Below are 21,437 nucleotides of genomic sequence, written 5' to 3'. Positions count from 1 at the left end.
TGCTGCTCTGGGAGTTTGAGGCAACTTTTCCTAATGTTATTATGGAAGTTTTCTGTATCTCAACAATTGCATAAATGTGGATCTTCATCGCTTATCAATCTTCTATTCTCTAGTGAAAACTGGTTCACCTCAGCCTTTTGAGTATTTTGAGCAATATACCACCAAGTGGCCAGAGAATGAAATTACAGAATACAGTGTTTGTTTCTGCCATAAATGTGGGCTTAGAATTTATAATGGAAAAATACGGCTGTGTTACCTAAATGTAATTAAAGGAAATAGTGTTACGATCCTGTAGGGGAGCATTAATGTTTAAAGAAGAAATCCAGACACCCAGCAATAAACTGACAGAAGTATGCCGCAACATTTCACTTTTAAAAACAAAAACAAACTTTGTCTATGAATACAATTTATACAAATAAATCTCATATCCACTGCCTCCATGAGAACCAGTACTTTTAACAACCCTGTATACTTCCTTAGCTTCCCAAACTAAAGGACATTTCCTATTCTTGCCTATTGGAAATATGTATGAAACCAGCTGCACAGCAAGATTAGCATGTCAAACATTAAAAATAGTTTCATGTTCTGGGGGTCACCTATGGATGGGAATTTTATGCATTTACCCAGATGTAATTCTTTTAATGTTTCATGTCAAGTTTCATTTGTGCCTTTTACGTAGAAGGTTTACTCAACAGCATAGATATTTCGATAGAGACTACGGCAGCACTTATAAAATGACTTATTTTAGTTATGATACGTGGAATTTTAATTTCCTTTGGTGATCTCAATATGTTGTCATTGTCAAACCTAAGCAAATAGTCTTTAATATCCATTAACCCTGTGTTGTCTTAGTCATGATAACATTTTATCAATCTGTCCACCCTACTGTCGAAGTACAAGTATTATCCAGTACTATACAGTTAAAGGAAATAACAACTAACACATTCATCACAGGAATAAAATTCTTGATCAATATAATTTGTTTGGATTGATCATTATCTTCACCCTCTTCCTCTGAATTCTCTTTGTCATGTGTCACTTTTCAAGGAGCCTGCCTCTTTGCTTTGTGCAGTTCACCAGATAATGTGACATGAAGCCACACCTGAAGCACCTGAAACTCTTTCTTGGGCATTCCTGGGATTCATTCGCATGTTATTGTTGTTCCAATTTTTGCTTCGGTTGTAATAGGCAGATATGCTAACGGTGCTTTCATCCTCATTATGCTTGTCTTTAATCCTTCCATTGTATGGATGGATGTGTCTGGTATCTGAGCTATTTCAAAATCTGGCAATCGTTGAGTCTTCTATTTTTGTCATTGTGGAATGTCTCAATTGTTCCATGAAAGCTGGAATGATTACCCTTTTCCAGGAATTTTTTTCAAGGCTACAAAGAGCTGATCCAACAGTGTCTCCTTCTCTGAGAACCAAACACCTGTTAGTACCAGTTGCCTATCTATGTGATGCACCTTCACACAATCCATTAATTTAAATACCAATACTGATTCAGGGATCCCCAAATTGAATTTCATCAATCTTTAATACAATTTGTTAAAATTAATGATATGTTCTTCCATGGACTGACCATCTGTTTTTGAAGGTTATCAAATTCTGACCATGCCACATAGGCATTTAGCAGATTGTCTTTCTTGTATATTTCATTCAGGAGCTCAAATATAAGTTCCAAACCTTCATTGTTATCCAACTGACAGGCATACATCTCTCAAAATACTTCAGATTTTACTTATTTTTGGGAGGCGACAATGTTAAGGTCATACCTTGTTTTTTCTTATTGGTAGGGTTGTAACCCGTGACCATAAATTCATTTCATTCTTCCACTGACCATATGGTTCTGACTCCAAGAGCCTTGAAGAGTAATCATACCCTGATAATTTTGCACTTTCATTCTTCCATTTCCACAATGGCTGCTAGGATTTTAGTTACGTGTCTGAAATAATTTTTCTTGGCTCCCAGCCTTCACCTTTGGGCAATCATTCTCTGCTACCATGGCCCTGAAATCCCGGTGGTCTAGGATAGAAGTGGAGCCAATCTTTGCATACTTTTATAAGTTTTTTTTTAATATTACAAACATAATTTGAAGCAAAATACTATGGATGCTGGAAATCTGAAATAAAAACAGAAAATGCTGGAAAAACTCAGTTTCAGCCTGTTTATAGGAGCACAAGTGACTCCTTGTTAATGCCCACCAACTGCATACAATTAAACAAAATTAATATACAATTTACATTGTCTTCCTAATATATCAACTGGAATTGTCTCAAACTATTCTTATAACTTGATTTTTTTTTTCTAGACCATTTCTTCAGAACCATTCAATAAGACTGATCAAACTTCAGACCCCATAGATAAAGAAAATATTCTTCCAGGTGTTCAGTCTTTGAAAGAAAATCTACAGAGTGGCATGTCTGAAGGTACAGTACAGATAACATCCAACACACTGGAAAATAATTCGATCCTCCCTATTGTGGTCCAGTGGGTAAATGTAGCTTTCGGTTTTGGACTAAACTGTTCTGAACATGAATGTCTCGGCAGAATCTTTGGTCTTTGTTGAGATGCTTATTTTCCTTGTGTACATGAACAATATGGGTTAGCTATTTCAATACAAGCTGTTAAATTCAGTTCCATGACGACATAGCATTGCATTGAAATTAGAATGCAGAAGTGGAATGTTTGGCTGAACTAGTCCACGCTAATATTGATCCTCATTCTAAAATTCTGCTCAGTTTACATCACTAATTTTACAGATAATGTAGATTTAATATCCTTTAGATTTTGGGTTTATCATTTTTCAACACTTTAAATGCTTTTGACAGACATGTTTAGTATTTTAATAAAACTTGTCAAACTTCAATCCCGAAGTGCATGATTTAAACATCTATTTTAAAATACTTGTTTTTTGCATGTTATTTTACTCAAAAGCTTGAATTACAGAATTGTTACAGCACAGGAGGCCATTCAGCCCTTTGTGTCTGCACCGGCTTGTGAAGGAGCAATTTACCTAATGCCACTTGCCCCCACCCCCCTGTAGCCCTGCACATTCTTCGTTTTCAGGTAATAATCCAATCCTTTCTCGCCTGCCTCCACCATACTCTGGTACAATGCATTAAAGATCCCAATCACTTGCTGCATGAAAAAGCTTTCCTTCATGTCTGCATTGCTTCTTTTGCTAGTTACCTTAAACTGCATTGTATTTTTCTCAAACCTTCTACCAGTGAGAATTTTTCCTTATTTATTCTGTCCAATCCCCTCATGATTTTAAATACTTGTATCAAATCTATTCAATCTTCTCTTCTCCAAGGAAGAGTCATCTTTCTCCAATCTATCTACGTAACTGAAGTATGCATGAATATGCAACAATAAGATACAGAAATTGTGTGTTTTAAAAACAAACTCTTTTCAGAAGGAAACTATGGGGTAAGCCTGCCACTTGGATTGGAATATGATCTGAAGAAACAGAAATTGAAGGAGGAACTTCGACAAGACTACAGACGCTACATGGCAGAGGTAGAGTCTTGCAATGATATGTTGTGCCAGTCCCAAAGTGTAGACAGAAAAAAAAATGTAAAGACACCGAACTTTCTCTTCTCCTCTATTTTGGAAACATGTTAACTCCTGCTGTTTATTAAAAATGCCCTTAATTTTTTTGTTGTTCTCATCTTTCTCTAGAAATTAGATGCTTATTGTTGATAGACTAATTAAATAGGAGAGATGGGGTGGTTTTGGGAAGGAGGAAGAAATTCACAAATGAGCTTGATCTCTACTTATCTAATTCCATGTGTATATTTTGAACAGTGATTGGATTTCAGGAGTAGGAATTCTCCTTTCTCCCTTTTTCATTCCATTCTTTTTTCTCCCATTCAGAACAAAGACAGGAACAGCATAGATTCTCAGATTCAGTTGCCTTTATTCTAATGAAACATTGAGGGAACTTCTATATTTTCTTTAAACCTATGTGTAGTATTCAATGCTAAAAGTTATTGTTTCTTCTCTGCCACGGATATCCTATGGCAAAGAAGCTTTAGACTTCCTGGGTCCTTGTGGGTGCTGCTTTGACCTGCTAGGAAGTGCAGGGAAGACGATGCAGATAAACAAGACATAACCGTTAAGGGCAGCTTGAAAAAGGATGGTCAGGAGAAAGAAACGCGGTGGTGAAGATGGACAAAAAGCAAGGGTTAGAAGTGCAAGTGGTACAAGTAGTAGGGAGAGAGTGTGAAAAAAGATATGAAGCAAAATAGTTTGGGTGCAAGTTGGAAACCTAAAAGCAGGAGAGTGACAATACCATCTATTTGAGTTTTCTTCTATTTTTTTTGTAGACTTTGTATTAACATTGAAAACTGCGCAAGCTGCTGACACTTTTGGTTGAACTTCAAAATACTTGAGAATCTTTGGTCTAATAGGGTAATCAGAGAAAGGAATTGTACTTCAAAAATTGATTTTAACCACTTGCTTATTCCAGAAAAATTCTAGGACCGTAAGGGTGCAGGAGTTAAAAACTGAGAGGCTTTCACTTCCTATCCCTGAAAGAAAATCAGCAAAGGTAGGTACATAAAGCAAGGTTGTATTTAATGCAATGTAAACTTGCTTAACTTGGTAATTGAATAAATAGATAAGCTGCAATTGATAATGATATTATTAGAGTTTGGCATTCAATGTCGTGGTTACATTGAGGAAAGGTTCAGTCCTTTTGAATACAGAACTTAAATGCATAATGGGCTGTAACTAGCTCTCTGTAAACTTCAAATCATCCAAACTCTGGTGTTTGTCCACTATTCCGCGTCTAACTCTTGCTGATAATTCTTGGCTCCCAGTCCTCCATGTCTCAAATTTGAAGTTTTCATTTTCATGTTTAAATCCCTGAATCCCTAATGAATTAAGCATTACCAACTGCGACTAAGTTTTGATTAAAATTAACACTAACAAATGCTTTTTAAACTTCAAAGAGCAGTACAATTCAACAATGAAATTTTAAATTATTTATGTATTCCATGTTAATTTGGCCTCACTCATCCCAGTTTTCAAATTGTTCATACATATTAATCATCTGACATTCATTTATATTCTGGGCTCTTTTTAACAGTGTGCTTGTACTGAGATGGTAATTATTTATATATCCCAATATGTCTCAGTCTACCAGGTACTTTGTTCACTGGAGTTGCCAAAGACAGACTCATTTAAAACGACAAGTCTAAAGGCACTGTATCTGAATGCATGGAGCATTCGCAATAAGGTAGACAAATTAGCAGGACAAATAGATGTAAATGTGTACGATATGATTGCGATTACAGAGACGTGGCTGCAGGGCGAACAAGACTGGAACTGAATATCCAGTGATACTCGATATTTAGGAAGGACAGGCAAAAAGGAAAAGGAGGTGGGATGGCATTGTTAGTTAAGGATGAAATCAGTGCAATAGTAGGAGAGGATAATGGCTCAGAAAATCTAGATGTAGGATCAGGGTGGAGCTAAGAAACAACAAGGGGTGGAAAACATTAGTGGGAGTTGTCTATAGGCCCCCAGACAGTAGTGGTAAGGTAGGGGATGGCATTAAGCAGGAAATTAGAGATGCATGTAACAAGATTGCTACAATAATCATGGGTGACTTTAATCTACATACAGACTGAGCAAACCAAATTAGCATAATACTGTGGCGGATGAGTTCCTGGAGTGTGTATGAGAGCTTTTTTTAGACCAGTATGTTGAGGAACCAACTAGGGAACAGGCTATCCTAGATTTGGTATTGTGCAACGAGAAGGGGTGAATTAATAATCTTGTGTGGGATCCTTTAGGGAACATGATAGAATTCATCATTCGGATGGAAAGTGAAGTAGTCCAATCTGAAACTAGGGTCCTAAATCTAAACAAAGGAAACTACGAAGGTATGAGGTGTGAGTTGGCTGAGATAGATTGGGGAACTTCATTAAAAGGCATGATGGTGGATAGGCAATGGCTAATATTTAATGTGAGTATTGCAATAGTTATACATTACTTTCTGGTGCAAAAGAACAACAGGAAAAGCAGCTAACAAAAGAAATTAAGGATAGTATTTAGATCCAAAGAGGAGTCATATAAAGTTGCTAGAAAAAGTAGCAAGCCTGAGGTTTGGGATTAGTTTAGAATTCAGCAAAGGAGGACCAAGCGATTGATTAAGAGGGAGAAAATAGAGTATGAGTGGAAAGTTGCAAAGAATGTAAAAGAGGACTGTCAAAGCTTCTGTAAGTATGTAAGAAGAAAAGGATTAGTGAAGACAAATGTAGATTCCTTACAGTTTGAAACAGGAGAATTTATAATCGAGAATAAGGAAATGTTAGAGCAATTAAACGACTACTTTAGTTCTGTCTTCACAGAGGAAGACACAAATAACTTCCCAGAAATGCTAGAGAACCACAGGCCTAGTGAGATGGAGAAATTGAAGGAAATTAGTATTACTAAAAAAGTAGCGCTAGTGAAATTAATGGGACTGAAAGTTAATAAATCCCCAAGTCCTGATAATCCATGTGCCAGGGCACTAAAGGAGGTGGCCATTGGAAATAATGGATGCGTTGGTTGTCACCTTTCAAAATTTTGTAGATTCTGGAACAGTCCCAGCAGATTGGAGGGTGCCAAATGTAACCCCTCTATTTAAAAAAGGAGGGAGGGAGAAAACAGGCAATTATAGACTGGTTAGCGGAACATCAGTAGCAGGGGAAAATGCTAGAGTCTATTATGAAGGATGTGATAACAGGACACTGAGAAAATATCAATGGGATTAGACAAAATCAACATGGATTTGTGGAAGGGAAATCACGTTTGACAAACCTACTGGAGTTTTTTGAGGACATAACTAGCAGAATAGATAAGGAAGAATCAGTGGATGTGGCATATTTGGATTTTCAGAAAGCTTTTGATAAAGTCCCACATAAGAGGTTAGTGTGCAAAATTAAAGCACGTGGGATTGGGGGTAGTATATTGGCATGGATTGAGAATTGTTAGCAGATAGGAAACAGTTGGAGTAAATGGGTCTTTTTCAGAGTGACAGGCGATGACTAGTGGGGTACCGCAGGGATCAGTACTTGGGCCCCAGCAATTCACAATATATATCAATGATTTGGATGAGGGAACCAAATGCAAATTTCCAAGTTTGCTGACGACATGAAACTTGATGGAATGTGAGTGGTGAGAAGGATGTTAAGAGGCTTCAAGGTGATTTAGACAGTTTAGACATATACATTTATGAACCTTAAAAATATATTTTTCTCATGTCTTCCCAACACTTTGCTGGGCACCTGAATCACAATGACATTGAATTCTCCAAACTCTGTTACTCCTTTAAAATTTCCTATTTGGCCGAGTTCCTGAAGATGGTTGATGCTTTGTCAAGGTTGAAATCTTGTCTCAACCACATCAGTCCAGCATATTTTACATCCTAGATATGTAAAACTATCCACATAAAATTCTAAGTACTTAATTGAATATTTTCATAATTATCCTAACTGTCTGGCTTGAACAATATTTTTTACTTAGAACTTAGTGTAGAAACAGGTCATTAGGCCCAACTGCTCTATGCTTGTGTTAAAACTTCATATGAATCTCTTCCAATCCTATTCTTTCTAACTCTGTCAGCAGAACTTTCTATTCCTTTCTCCCTCATGTACTTATCTAGCTTCCCCTTAAATACATCTGTGCTATTTCCACAACTACTGTATGTGGCAGGAAGTTCCATATTCTAACCACTCTCCAAGGAAAGAATTGTCCTAAATTTCCTTTTGGAGATTTGAGATTGTTTATATTTATGATTCCTAGTTTTGGATTCACTTAAACAGAAACATTTTCTCCACATTTACCCGAACAAATCCCCTTATAATCTTAAAGACCTTGATCAGGTCAACCCTCAATTAGATAAAACAAATGTTAACAAATGAGTAGTAACAAGTGAGACAAACAGCACCTGCAGGAGGGGACATTCTTCTGGGTTGGGGAAAATGTGCTCCTATAGATGCACAAGAGTGAGGTTACTATCTAAGTACCAGCAGACATTTGACTGGTATCCATGTATTCAAGGACGTTTGTATTCAGCGTTCATTAAGATAAATCTCATCTTTAGTTAAAGCAATGAGATTTTGAATGTTGTATGTATATTTTAAATTAAGGCATCACATATTGAAACGTGATGGTTATATTTCTTATTGAAATATAATTTCCTGTTAGTATCCCTTGAATTTGTTGAGGAGCTGGAGATTTATAAACAGGAGAGTTTCCCTAGTGATAGGAAACATTGCCTAATTGTCCTTGCATGTGTAGAGAAATGTTCTTGGGATTTATTTCACAATGTCATTATTTAAGTAAATAACAGAGTATAGGCCAAGTTACACACCACTCTCCCTCAGTATGTATGTCACTTGATGTACTGTCCTCCTGATGAGTGCATGTTCTGATTTTTTTGAATAACACTATGGAGATCAGCTACAGTACTGCAAAGAGATTATGTAGTTAATATGCCCTCTGGCTGCTGTGACTGTAGCATTAGTGGGATTCTAAAGTCCCACTTTAGAATCTTCCATTTTCTCACACATGCTAATTATGTTTCACTCTTTGTGCATCTGTTTGGCTTAAATCACAGAGTCAGGAAATAGTAGTAAATCACAGCTGAAGTTATTCTGGTAGTAGCAGAGTTTTCTGCTGTGACAAGTTGCACATCTCTTTCTATTTCATATGATATCCTGAAGTAGTTAATGTATAGGGGAAAATACTAAGAAGACAATTAAAAGCTTTCTTTTTAGTGTTTTAGAATTTAGAATGCATGTAGAATTAGTAACAAAACTGAATTTTCACAAATTGAAAAAAATGGGTATGATATGATGGCCATTACAGAGACATGGTTCTAAGGTGACCAAAGCTGGGAACTGAATATTCAAAGGTATTTGACATTTTGGAAAGATAGGAAGAAAGGAAAAGGAGGAGGTGGGCTAGCCCTGTTTTTTAAAAAAAGAGGCTGAGATCAGCACAGTAGTGAGAAATGATCTTGGCTTGAAAGATCAAGAAGTAGAATCAATTTGAGTGGAGATGAGAAGTAGCAAAAGAAAGAAGTCACTGGGGGAGTAGTTTATAGGCCCCTTAACAATAGCTACACTGTTGGACAGAGTATAAATCAAGAAATAGTGGGGGCTTGTAAGAAAGGTACTGGGATAATGATGGGCGATTTTAATCTTCATATAGATTGGATAAATCAAATTGACAAAGGTAGCCTGGAGAATGAGTTCATAGAGTGTATTCTGGACAGTTTATTAGAATAATACATTTTGGAACCAGCGTGAATCAGGGTAACTCCAACAACACTCAGGAAGCTTGACACTATCTAGGACAAAGCAGCCTGCTTGATTGCCATCCCATCCACAAACATTCATTCCCTTCACCACTGATTCACTGTGGCAGCTGTGTGTACCACCTATAAGATGTACTGCACGAACTCACCAAGCTTCCTTAAACTGCACCTTACAAGTTCACAACTGCTTCCATCTAGAAGGACAAGGACAGTAGACACATGGGGACACCACCACCTGGAAGTTCCCCTCCAATCCTCACTCCATCCTGACTTGGAACTACATACCATTCCTTCACTGCAGCTGGGTCAAAATCCTTGAACTTCCTCCCTAATAGCACTGTGAGTGTACCTACATGAAATGGACTGCAGTGGTTCAAGAAGGCAGCTTACTACCACCTTCTCAAGGGCAGTTAGGGATGGGTAATAAATGCTGGCCGAGCCAGTAACACCTATATCCCATGAATGAATAATAAGAACAAAAACAGGGTTCAGGATATTTTAGACTTGGTATAATGTAACAGGATCCTCTGAGCATGAGTGATCATAGCATGATAGAATTTTACATTTTGAGGATGAGGAACATGGATCTGAAACTAATGTCGTAAATTTAAATTTACGGCAATTATAAATTTATGAAGACAGCTACAGTGGACTGTGAAAATAGGTCAAAAGGTAAGATGGTGGAACACAGTGGCAGATATTAAAGGAGATATTTCATAATTTTCAACCAAGATATACTCCAATGAGAAAGAGTCCCTGCGATAAGAACATACCATCTGTGCGGAAGTTAAGGATGGTATCCAATTGAAATAAAAGGAGTACAATGCTACAAAGATGAGTGATAGACCAGAACATACAAACATACATATAAATTAAGAGCAGGAGTAGGCCACTCAGCCCCTCGAGCGTGCTCTGCCATTCAATAAGATCATGGCTGATTTGATTGTAACCTCAACTCCACATTCCTGCTTCTCCCTGATAACCTTTTACCCCCTTGTTTATCAAGAATCTATCTCGCTCTGCCTTAAAAATATTCAAAGACTCTGCTTCCCCCACCCTTTTGAGGAAGAGAGTTCCAAAGACTCATGACTCAGAGAGAAATAAATTCTTCTCATCTCTTTCTTAAATGGGTGACCCCTTATTTTTAAACTGTCACCCCAAGTTCAAGAAGACTGGGAAAATTTTAGAATCCAGCAAAGAATGATGAAAAAGCAATAGAACGTTATGTTATGAGACAGCAGGTGATATTTGCCATACTGACCAAATCCACCAGGGAAACTTGGCCATGCTATCACAAAGGTTTTGCAATTTGTATTTATTACGAGAAGGTTTGTGTACTCAATTCAGAAGTAATGAGTCCACTAACACCTTTAGAGATTTAAAAAATTAAATTTAAACATTTATTAACAAAAAATAATTAAAACACATACTCAAGATTATAGTTACACCATTACTTAATAACAAACTCAAAATTCCTAATTAACCTGAATCCCAATAACACACCCCCTTTAAGACAATAGTCCAAAATATATTAAATTTAGATAGGCAATCCAGCAAGGTCACCACAGGCACCCACTTGACACTGGAATTCAAAAGGCTTTTAACACAACTTTGGTTACTAAAACAGCAGACTTCTGCAAAGTGGCTAGAGGCTGTTTCCCCAAGTCTGTTGCACATGGTGTATCTTTTAGATCTTACATGGCACGCCTGATACAACTTTCCATCCTTCTTTAAACATATTTCTTCCTCTTCAATCTGTAAATCCCATTGTTCCCACATGTCTTTGGAATTTACTTTTCTCATCCTATAAAAATCTTTCATGTCGTCAATATGGCCATTTCCCTTTTGGGAAAAATAAATAATAACGTTGCCCTATTTATCCTGTCAGTGGTAAAACTTTATCATGTTTCTTTGAAAATCCAACAGCTTTTTTCCTTACCTTAAAATGCAAATTTCATTCACGTGCTACTTACTGACTTTACCCTAGCTCACTCATTAAATTTCAAATACCCTTTTTACACCTAACATTCTTGATAATTTCAACCTTGCAGCCTTTTTGACTCAAATTCAATTAAATCAGCTGCACAGACAGAACCATCCACACACACAAAAATAAACATAAGCCTACTTTATAATACCACACAATAATACTATGAAAAGAATGATATTTCGTGACAGTTGGAATATGCAAGTAAAGCTGACTAATGTTAGACAGAGTAAACTAGTAAGAAATATAAAAGCACACAGTAAAATCTTCTACAAGTATATGTAAAAAGGAAGAGAGTAGTTAAATCGAGGGTTGGTTCCTTAGGAGATTAGACTGGGGAATTAATAAAAGGTCCCTCGATGGGATCTCCACTCCTGGGTCCTTGATCCCAAGGAAGGCCTGCACTTCTCAGTTAAATGCCTGAGAGGCTTTTAATTTGGTGAACCTTCCTGAAAGGAGGTGACATGGGGCTCCTGGTGGCTCTGCAACTGGCTGGCTAAACCCCTGTCATCTCCCATTAAATTTGGCTCAAAAAGTCTGCAAAAGGACATTGAATGGGCAAAAATTGTCAGATGAAGTATAATGTGGGAAAATATGAGGTTGCCACTTTCGAGGGAAGTATAGAAAAGTAGAATATTATTTAAAACAAGAGACAGCTGCATGTGTGGAACAGAGGGATCAGGGTGTCATTCTACATGAATCACAAAAAGTTAGCATGCAGGTTCAATAATTAATTAGGAAAACAAATGGAATTTTGGCCTTTATTGCCAGGAGAGTATGAAAAGTAGGGAATTCTTCCTTCAACGGTACAGGGCATTGGTGAGATTGCACCTGGAGTACTTTGTACAGTTTTGGTCTCCTTATATAAGCAGTGCTCAACTTGGATTGGAGTCGCTTCAGAGAAGGTTCACCAAATTGATTCCTGGGGTGAAGGGATTGTCTTATAAGGAAAGGTTGAGCAGGTTGGGTGCTCATTGGATTTTAGAAGAATGAGAGATGATCCTGTTGAAACATAAGATTCTGAGGGGGCTTGACTGGATAGATGCTGAGAGGATGCTTCCTGTCATGAGGGGATCGAGAACCGGGGGGACAGTTCCAAAATAAGAGATCTTTCATTTAAGGCAGAGATAAGGAGGATTTTCTCCTCTGAGGCTTGTTTGTCTTTGCAATTCTCTTCCACAGAGAGCAGTGGAACCTGGATCATTGAATATATCTAGGGCAGAGTTAGACAGATTTTTGATCTACAAGGAAGTCTCGGATTATAGGGGTGGTGTAGGGGGTGGTGGGGAGTGGGGCAGGCAGTAAAGTGGAGTTAAGTAAAGTCGACAATCAAATTAGCCCTGATCTTATTGAATGGTCGAGTAGGCTTAAGGGACCATATAGGCTACTCTGCTTATACTTATGTTCTCATGATAACATGGAAACTGCCTTCCTTACCATAAATTCAAAATGGAGAACAGAAAATGGTGGCCAGGCCAAGTGATTGACGTGAAGTCAGTCAAGTGATAGTTTCTTTGTTTTAGATTCCAATTTAGTTATAGATGGACAAAACGCCACCAGAGGAGAGAAACTGGACTGTTGAACTGTTACTCATTAGCATGACATGCAAAATCTCCTTGCATTGTGTAATATTGAGACAATGATTGACAACTGACGTCTGACGCTTTTGCATGATTTTTCTGTTTAAAGCTGCATATGCTTAACTCTCAAGGGATCACAAATTGATAGACTGGAAAATTGCACCAGCAATGGACATTGTGCTGTAAAAGTACACAGAGCATTTTTTAACTTAAAAAGTCATTTTTCTGTTTAAGCTGTGCAAGAAATATATTCTAAACATATTTTTGATGCATTGATTCTATATTAGTTTTGAGTACCGTATTTGTAATACCTTATTATGTCTGAGAGCTTGTATATATTATTTAACTTTTAAGGAGAAGGACAGCAAATACAAACCAAGTTCCTGACTTGGAACTTTATTGCTGTTCCTTCACTGTAGTTGATCAAAATCCTGAAACTCCCTTCATAACAGCACTGTACGTGTACCTGCACCATATGGACTGCAGTGGTTCAAGAAGGCAATTAGAGATGGGAATTAAATGCTGGCCTAGCCAGTGAGACCCATGTCCTGTGAGCGAATAATAAAAAAATAAACTTACATGATTTTACTCTGTGTTTGCAGGATGGCATTAAAAAAACTAAGGAAATTTGGTTTCATTGCCATTGGATAGACCATTTTGAGGGTAGTTGTTAATCCTGGCCATTCTGTCTGTGAGACAGCATGTGAGGTTTGTGATCATGGGACTTTTGTGGAATGAGCCTTTTACAGACAGTAAGCAAATCTGAACACCAAGCAATAAACAAATATCTATACCTGGAAAAACTCAGCAGGTCTGGCAGCATCTGCGGAGAGGAACACAGTTAACGTTTCGAGTCTGAATAACCCTTCAACAGAACTAAGTAAAAATAGAAGAGAGTTGAAATATAAGCTGGTTTAAGCGGGAGGTGGGGTGGAAGAGACAAGTAGAGCTGGATAGAGGGCCAGTGATAGGTGGAGATAACCAAGAGATGTCACAGACAAAAGGACAAAGACGTGTTGAAGATGGTGATATTATCTAAGGAATGTGCTAATTAAGGGTAGAAAGCAGGATAAGCAAGGTACAGATAGCCCTAGTGGGGGTGTGGAAGGGAGATGGAATCAAAAAAGGCTAAAAGGTAGAGATAAAACAATGGATGGAAATACATTTAAAAATAATGGAAATAGGTGGGAAAAGAAATATATATATAAATTATTGGAACAAAAAAAGGGGGGGGGGGGATTGGAAAGAGGGTGGGAATGGAGGAGGGAGTTCATGATCTAACATTGTTGAACTCAATATTCAGTCCGGAAGGCTGTAGAGTGCCTAGTTGGAAGATGAGGTGCTGTTCCTCCAGATTGCGTTGAGCTTCATTGGAACAATGCAGCAGGCCAAGGACGGACATATGGGCATGAGAGCAGGGTGGAGTGTTGAAATGGCAAGTGACAGGGAGGTCTGGGTAATGCTTGCAGACAGACCGAAGGTGTTCTGCAAAGCGGTCACCCAGTCTGCGTTTGGTCTCTCCAATGTAGCGGAAATCACATTGGGAGCAACGAATGCAGTAGACTAAATTGAGTGAAGTGCAAGTGAAATGCTGCTTCACTTGAAAGGAGCGTTTGGGCTCTTGGACGGTGAGGAGAGGGGAAGTAAAGGGACAGGTGTTGCACCTTCTGCAGTTGCATGGGAAGGTGCCGTGGGAGGGGGTTGGGGTGATGGAGAAGTGGACCAGGGTGTCCCGGAGGGAATGATCCATGTGGAACGCCGCTGGGGGGGTGAAGGGAAGATGTGTTTGGTGGTGGCATCAAGCTGGAGTTGGCAGAAATGGTGGAGGATGATCCTGTGAATGCGGAGGCTGGTGGGGTGATAAGTGAGGACAAGGGGGACCCTATCATGTTTCTGGGTGGGAGAGGATGGTGTGAGGGCGGATGCGCGGGAGATGGGACGGACACGGTTGAGGGCCCTGTCAACCACCTTAGGTGGAAAACCTCGGTTAAGGAAGAAGGAAGACATGTCAGAGGAACTGTTTTTGAAAGTGGCATCATCAGAACAGATGCGATGGAGGCGAAGGAACTCAGAGAATGGGAGGGAGTCCTTACAGGAAGCAGGGTGTGAGGAGCTGTAGTCGAGGTAGCTGTGGGAGTCGCTAGGGGCTTGTAATGGATATTGGTGGACAGTCTATCACCAGAGATTGAGACAGAGACGTCAAGGAAGGGAAGGGAAGTGTCAGAGATGGACCGTGTGAAAATGATGGAGGGGTGGAGATTGGAAGCCAGATTAATAAATTTTTCCAGGTCCAGATGAGAGCATGAAGCAGCACCGAAGTAATCATCGATGTACCAGAGGAAGAGTTGTGGGAGGGGGCTGGAGTAGGACTGGAACAAGGAATGTTCCACATACCCCATAAAGAGACAAGCATAGCTGGGGCCCATGCGGGTACCCATAGCCACACCTTTTATTTGGAGGAAGTGAGAGGAGTTGAAGGAGAAATTGTTCAGTGTGAGAACAAATTCAGCCAGGCAGAGGAGAGTGGTGGATGGGGATTGTTCGGGCCTCTGTTCGAGGAAGAAGCGGAGAGCCGTCAGACCATCCCGGTGGGGGATGGAGGTGTAGAGGGATTGGACGTCCATGGTGAAGAGGCGGTTGGGGCCTGGGAACTGGAAATTGTTGATATGGTGTAGGGTGTCAGAGGAATCATGGATGTAGGTGGGAAGGGACTGGACAAGGGGAGAGAGAATGGAGTCCAGATCGCAAGAAGTGAGTTGCGTGGGGCAGGAACAGGCTGACACCATCGGTCTGCCGGGACAGTCCTGTTTGTGGATTTTGGGTAGGAGGTAGAAGCGGGCCATCCGAGCTTGGGAGACTATCAGGTTGGAAGCTGTGGAAGAAAGATCTCCAGAGGAGATGAGGTCAGTAACGGTCCTGGAAACAATGGCTTGATGTTCAGTGGTGGGGTAATGGTCCAGGGGGAGGTAGGAGGAAGTGTCTGCGAGTTGACGCTCAGCCTCTGCGAGGTAGAGGTCAGTGTGCCAGACAACAACAGCACCACCCTTGTTAGCGGGTTTGATGACAATTTCAGGGGTGGACCTGAGAGAACGGAGTGCAGCAAGTTCAGAGAGGGACAGGTTAGAGTGGGTGAGAGGAGCAGAGTAATTGAGATGACTAATGACACGTCGACAGTTCTCAATGAAAAGATCAAGAGCAGGTTAGAATACAGAGGGAGGGATCCATGTAGAGGGAGAATATTGGATGTGGGTAAAAGGATCTGTTGAACCCTGCCCAGAGAAGTGACCACGGAGACGAAGGCGGCAGAAGAAGAGTTCAGCTTCGTGCCGAGACCGAAATTCATTGAGATGAGGGCGTAAGGGTATGAAACTAAGTCCTTTGCTGAGCATTGAACGTTCAGTGTCGGATAGGGGAAGGTCAGGAGGTATGGTGAATACCCACCACCAATATTCTCCCTCCACCTGGACCCCTCCCTTTGGATTCTTACCTGCTCTTGATCTTTTCATTGAGAACCGTTGGTATGACATTAGTCGTCTCAATTTCTCTGCTCCTCTCACCCCCTCTAACCTGTCTCTCTCTGAACTTGCTGCACTCTGTTCTCTCAGGTCCAACCCTGACATTGTCATCAAACCCGCTAACAAGGGTGGTGCTGTTGTTAAGTGGCGCACTGACCTCTACCTTGCAGATGCTGAGCGTCAACTCGCAGACACTTCCTCCTACCTCCCCCTGGACCATGACCCCACCACTGAACATCAAGCCATTGTTTCCAGGACCGTTACTGACCTCATCTCCTCTGGAGATCTTCCTTCCACAGCTTCCAACCTGATAGTCTCCCAAACTTGGACGGCCCGCTTTGACCTTCTACCAAAAATCCGCAAACAGGACTGTCCCGGCAGACCGATGGTGTCAGCCTGTTCCTGCCCCACGGAACTCACTTTTTGCAATCTGGACCCCATTCTCTCTCCCCTTGTCCAGTCCCTTCCCACCTACATCCATGATTCCTCTGACACCCTACATCATATCAACAATTTCCAGTTCCCTGGCCCCAACCACCTTCTCTTCACCATGGACGTCCAATCCCTCGACACCTCCATCCCCCACCGGGATGGTCTGACGGCTCTCCGCTTCTTCCTCGAACAGAGGCCCGAACAATCCCAATCCACCACTATTCTCCTCCGTCTGGCTGAACTTGTTCTCACACTGAACAATTTCTCCTTCAACTCCTCTCACTTCCTCCAAATAAAAGGTGTGGCTATGGGTACCCGCATAGGCCCCAGCTATGCCTGTCTCTTTATGGGGTATGTGGAACATTCCTTGTTCCAGTCCTACTCCGGCCCCATCCCACAACTCTTTCTCTGGTACATCGATGATTACTTTGGTGCTGCTTCATGCTCTCGTCTGGACCTGGAAAAATTTATTAATTTTGCTTCCAATCTCCACCCCTCCATCATTTTCACATGGTCTATCTCTAACACTTCCCTTCCTTGACCTCTCTGTCTCAATTTCTGGTGATAGACTGTCCACCAATATCCATTAAAAGCCTACCGACTCCCACAGCTACCTCGACTACAGATCCTCATACCCCGCTTCCTGTCAGGACTCCATCCCATTCTCTGAGTTCCTTCGCCTCCGTCGCATCTGTTCTGATGATGCCACTTTCAAAAACAGTTCCTCTGACACGTCTTCCTTCTTCCTTAACCAAGGTTTTCCACCCATGGTGGTTGACAGGGCCCTCAAACATGTCTGGCCCATCTCCCGCGCATCTGCCCTCAGACCTTCCTCTCCCTCCCAGAAACATGATAGGGTCCCCCTTGTCCTCTTATCACCCCACCAGCCTCTGCATTCAAAGGATCATCCTTCGCCATTTCTGCCAACTCCAGCATGATGCCACCACCAAACACAACTTCCCTTCAGCCCCCCCAGGCGGCATTCCGCAGGGATCGTTCCCTCTGGGACACCCTGGTCCACTCCTCCATCACCCCCTATACCTCAACCCCCTCCCAAGGCACCTTCCCATGCAACTGCAGAAGATGCAACACCTGTCCCTTTACTTGAAAGGAGCATTTGGGCCCTTGGACGGTGAGGAGAGGGGAAGTAAAGCAGCGTTTCACTTGCACTTCCCTCAATTTAGTCTACTGCATTCGTTGCTCCCAATGCGGTTTCCTCTACATTGGAGAGACCAAACGCAGACGGGGTGACCGCCTTGCAGAACACCTTCGGTCTGTCTGCAAGCATTACCCAGACCTCCCTGTCGCTTGCCATTTCAACACTCCACCCTGCTCTCAAGCCCACATATCCGTCCTTGGCATTGTTCCAGTGAAGCTCAACGCAATCTGGAGGAACAGCACCTCATCTTCCAACTAGGCACTTTACAGCCTTCCGGACTGAATATTGAGTTCAACAATTTTACATCATGAACTCTCTCCTCCATCCCCACCCCCTTTCCGATTTCTCTTCCCCCCCCACTTTTTTGTTCCAATAATTTATATATATATTTCTTTTCCCACCTATTTCCATTATTTTTAAATGTATTTCCATCCATTGTTTTATCTCTACCTTTTAGCCTTTTTCGATTCCTTCAACCCACCCCACCCCCACTAGGGCTATCTGTACCTTGCTTATCCTGCTTTCTACCCTTAATTAGCACATTCCTTAGATAATATCACCACCTTCAAGACCTCTTTGTTCTGTTGCCTGTGACATCTTTTGGTTATCTCCACCTATCACTGGCCCTCTATCCAGCTCTACTTGTCTCTTCCACCCACCCCCCCGCCCCCCCACTCTAAACCAGCTTATATTTCACCTCTTTTCTATTTTTACTTAGTTCTGTTGAAGGGTCATTCGGACTTGAAATGTTAACTGCTTTCCTCTTGGCAGATGCTGCCAGACCTGCTGAGTTTTTCCAGGTATTTTTGTTTTTGTTTTGGATTTCCAGCATCCACAGTTTTTTGCTTTTATAATAAACAAATATCAGTGGATACATAAACACTATCCATCAGGAGATGGCTGTCAATGAAGTAATTATCAAAAAAAAAAGGAAATTAAGTAATAAAATACTTCTTTGAAAATCTTTTTTGCTTTGCCTAGTTTCAGTAACATCAGATCATATAGTACTAAAAATAAAATTTGTTACAGAATATCAAGTTGCCAATTGGATGAATTTTGTGTACGAAATCTGTCCAATAATATTTCTTCCTCCTACCCCCTGCTACCCCTCCATCTAAACCTTCAGTTCTTTTTCAGGTGCCCAGGACCATAGGTCATGAAGCTTCCCACACCTGTCGCTTTGTTAACTGTGCTGTAACGAAGCTTAGCCTAAGAGCAGAATTTATTTCTTTGTGCTGATTTCATGCAACTCGAATATGGGATGGGAAGGGGTGTGGGGGGGGCTGGGCTGGGGGGTGTGTGGGGGGTGTGTGGGTGGAGGACCAATATAATTTCCAAGAGAAATAAAATGAGTTGGTCTATTAACCCTACATGTACAGCCTCCATGCATCATCAAATTCTCTCCTACCCTCCCCCAGTCATGCGATCTCCTAGGAGTCACAATACGGCCAGAGAATAACCTTGGGCTAGGAGACTACTCTTTTTTGTTAATACATTCTCTGACTCTGAAAAGAAATGCATCCTGTCATTTCATTCTAACTTTGGTTTTATGTTTTGTTCTGATATTCTCTAGTTTTTCCTTCCCTACCTACCTCAAGCAATCTATTCAACCAAATACAATCTATTAATTTCATCACCTTTTAATAACCTCTACCATATCTCCTTAAAGCCTACACTTCTTCAATGGAAAAAGCCCCTGTTCCTTGAGCCTTTTCTGCCATCTAAAAGTCCTAAGTCTAGGAATCATTCTACTTGCCTCACTGGATCTTCTCAGGGCCTCAATATTACTGACTATACTGTATGAATGAAACTGGACAGTATCACAGAATCACAGTGCAGAAGAGGCCCTTCGGCCCATCAAGTTTGCACCGATCCATGAGAAACACCTGACCTACCTACCTACCTAATTCCATTTACCAGCACTTGGCCCATAGCCTTGAATGTTATGACGTGCTAAGTGCTCATCCAGGTACTTTTTAAAGGATGTGAGGCAACCCGCCTCCACCACTCTTCCAGGCAGTGCATTCCACACTGTCACCACCCTCTGGGTAAAAAAGTTTTTCCTCACATCCCCCCTAAACCTCCTGCCCCTCACCTTGAACTTATGTCCCCTTGTGACTGACCCTTCAACTAAGGGGAACAGCTGCTCCCTATCCACCCTGTCCATGCCCCTCAATCTTGTACACCTCGATCTGGTCGCCCCTCAGTGTTCTCTGCTCCAACGAAAACAACCCAAGTCTATCCACCTCTCTTCACAACTTAAATGTTTCATCCCAGGCACCATCCTGGTGAATCTCTTCTGCACCGTCTCTAGTGCAATCACATCCTTCCTATAATGTGGCGACCAGTACTCCAGCTGTGGTCTCACCAACATTCTGTACAACTCCAGCATGACTTCCCTACTTTTGTAATCTATGCCTCGACTGACAAAGGCAAGCGTCCCATATGCCTTTTTCACCACCCCACTACATACCCCTCTGCCTTCAGATATCAATGGACACACATGCCAAGGTTCCTTTGTTCCTTAGAACTTCCTAGTGCCATGCCGTTCATTGAGTACTTCCTTGTCAAATTACTCCTTCCAAAGTGTATCACCTCATACTTTTCAGGGTTAAATTCCATCTGCCACTTAGCTGCCCATTTGACCATCCCATCTAGATCTTCCTGTAGTCCAAGACATTCAACCTCACTGTTAACCACCCGGCCAATCTTTGTGTCATCAGCAAACTTACTAATCCTACCCCCCACATAGTCATCTATGTCGTTTATATAAATGACAAATAATAGGGGACCGAGCACAGATCCCTGTGGTACTCCACTGGACACTGACTTCCAGTCACTAAAGCATCCTTCTGTCATCACCCTCTGCGTCCTACAACTAAGCCAATTTTGAATTCACCTTATAAAATTACCCTGTATCCCATGTGCCTTTGCCTTCTTTATAAGTCTCCCATGTGGGACCTTGTTAAAGGCTTTGCTGAAATCCATATAAACTACATCAACTGCACTACCCTCATCTACACACCTGGTTACCTGCTGAAAAAATCCAATCAAATTTGTTAGACATGACCTCCCTCTGACAAAGCCATGCTGACTATCCCTGATCAAACCTTGCCTCTCCAAGTGGAGATAGATTCTCTCCTTCAGAAATTTCTCCAATAGTTTCCCTTCCAGTGACGTGAGACTCACTGGCCTGTAGTTACTTGCATAACCCTTCTTAAATAGCGGAACCACATTAGCTGTTCTCTAGTCCTCTGGCACCTCCCCCATGGCCAGAGAGGAATTAAAAATTTGGGCCTGTACCATCCCCATTTCATTTTTGAACACCCCCCACTGTTCCTCTGTAGATTTCCCCACAATAACTGTTCCCAGTCTACCTTGGCCAGATCCTGCCTTATTTTACTAAAATCCACTCTCCCCAATCCAAAACATTTTTTTGCAACTTGTCT

The 21,437-nt window shown here is 41.2% G+C and overlaps 1 protein-coding gene across 5 annotated transcripts in view; it reads left to right on the top strand.

The window, feature by feature from the left end:
* Positions 1-21,437, top strand: part of LOC121279411 (centrosome and spindle pole-associated protein 1) — a 206,425-nt gene that overhangs the window by 27,558 nt on the left and 157,430 nt on the right. For 4 of the 5 annotated variants that reach the window (XM_041190634.1, XM_041190635.1, XM_041190633.1 and 1 more), the window contains exons 3-5: positions 2,311-2,428; positions 3,418-3,521; positions 4,474-4,554. In XM_041190634.1, coding sequence (XP_041046568.1) covers positions 2,311-2,428; positions 3,418-3,521; positions 4,474-4,554 — 303 coding nt within the window. Of the gene's footprint in view, positions 1-2,310; positions 2,429-3,417; positions 3,522-4,473; positions 4,555-21,437 lie in introns of those variants that run through there. The other variant, XM_041190636.1, reaches the window with a different exon arrangement.

Source organism: Carcharodon carcharias, chromosome 6, assembly GCF_017639515.1.
Source record: "Carcharodon carcharias isolate sCarCar2 chromosome 6, sCarCar2.pri, whole genome shotgun sequence".
Classification (NCBI taxonomy): domain Eukaryota; kingdom Metazoa; phylum Chordata; class Chondrichthyes; order Lamniformes; family Lamnidae; genus Carcharodon; species Carcharodon carcharias.
This window is presented reverse-complemented; position numbering and strand designations above follow the sequence as displayed.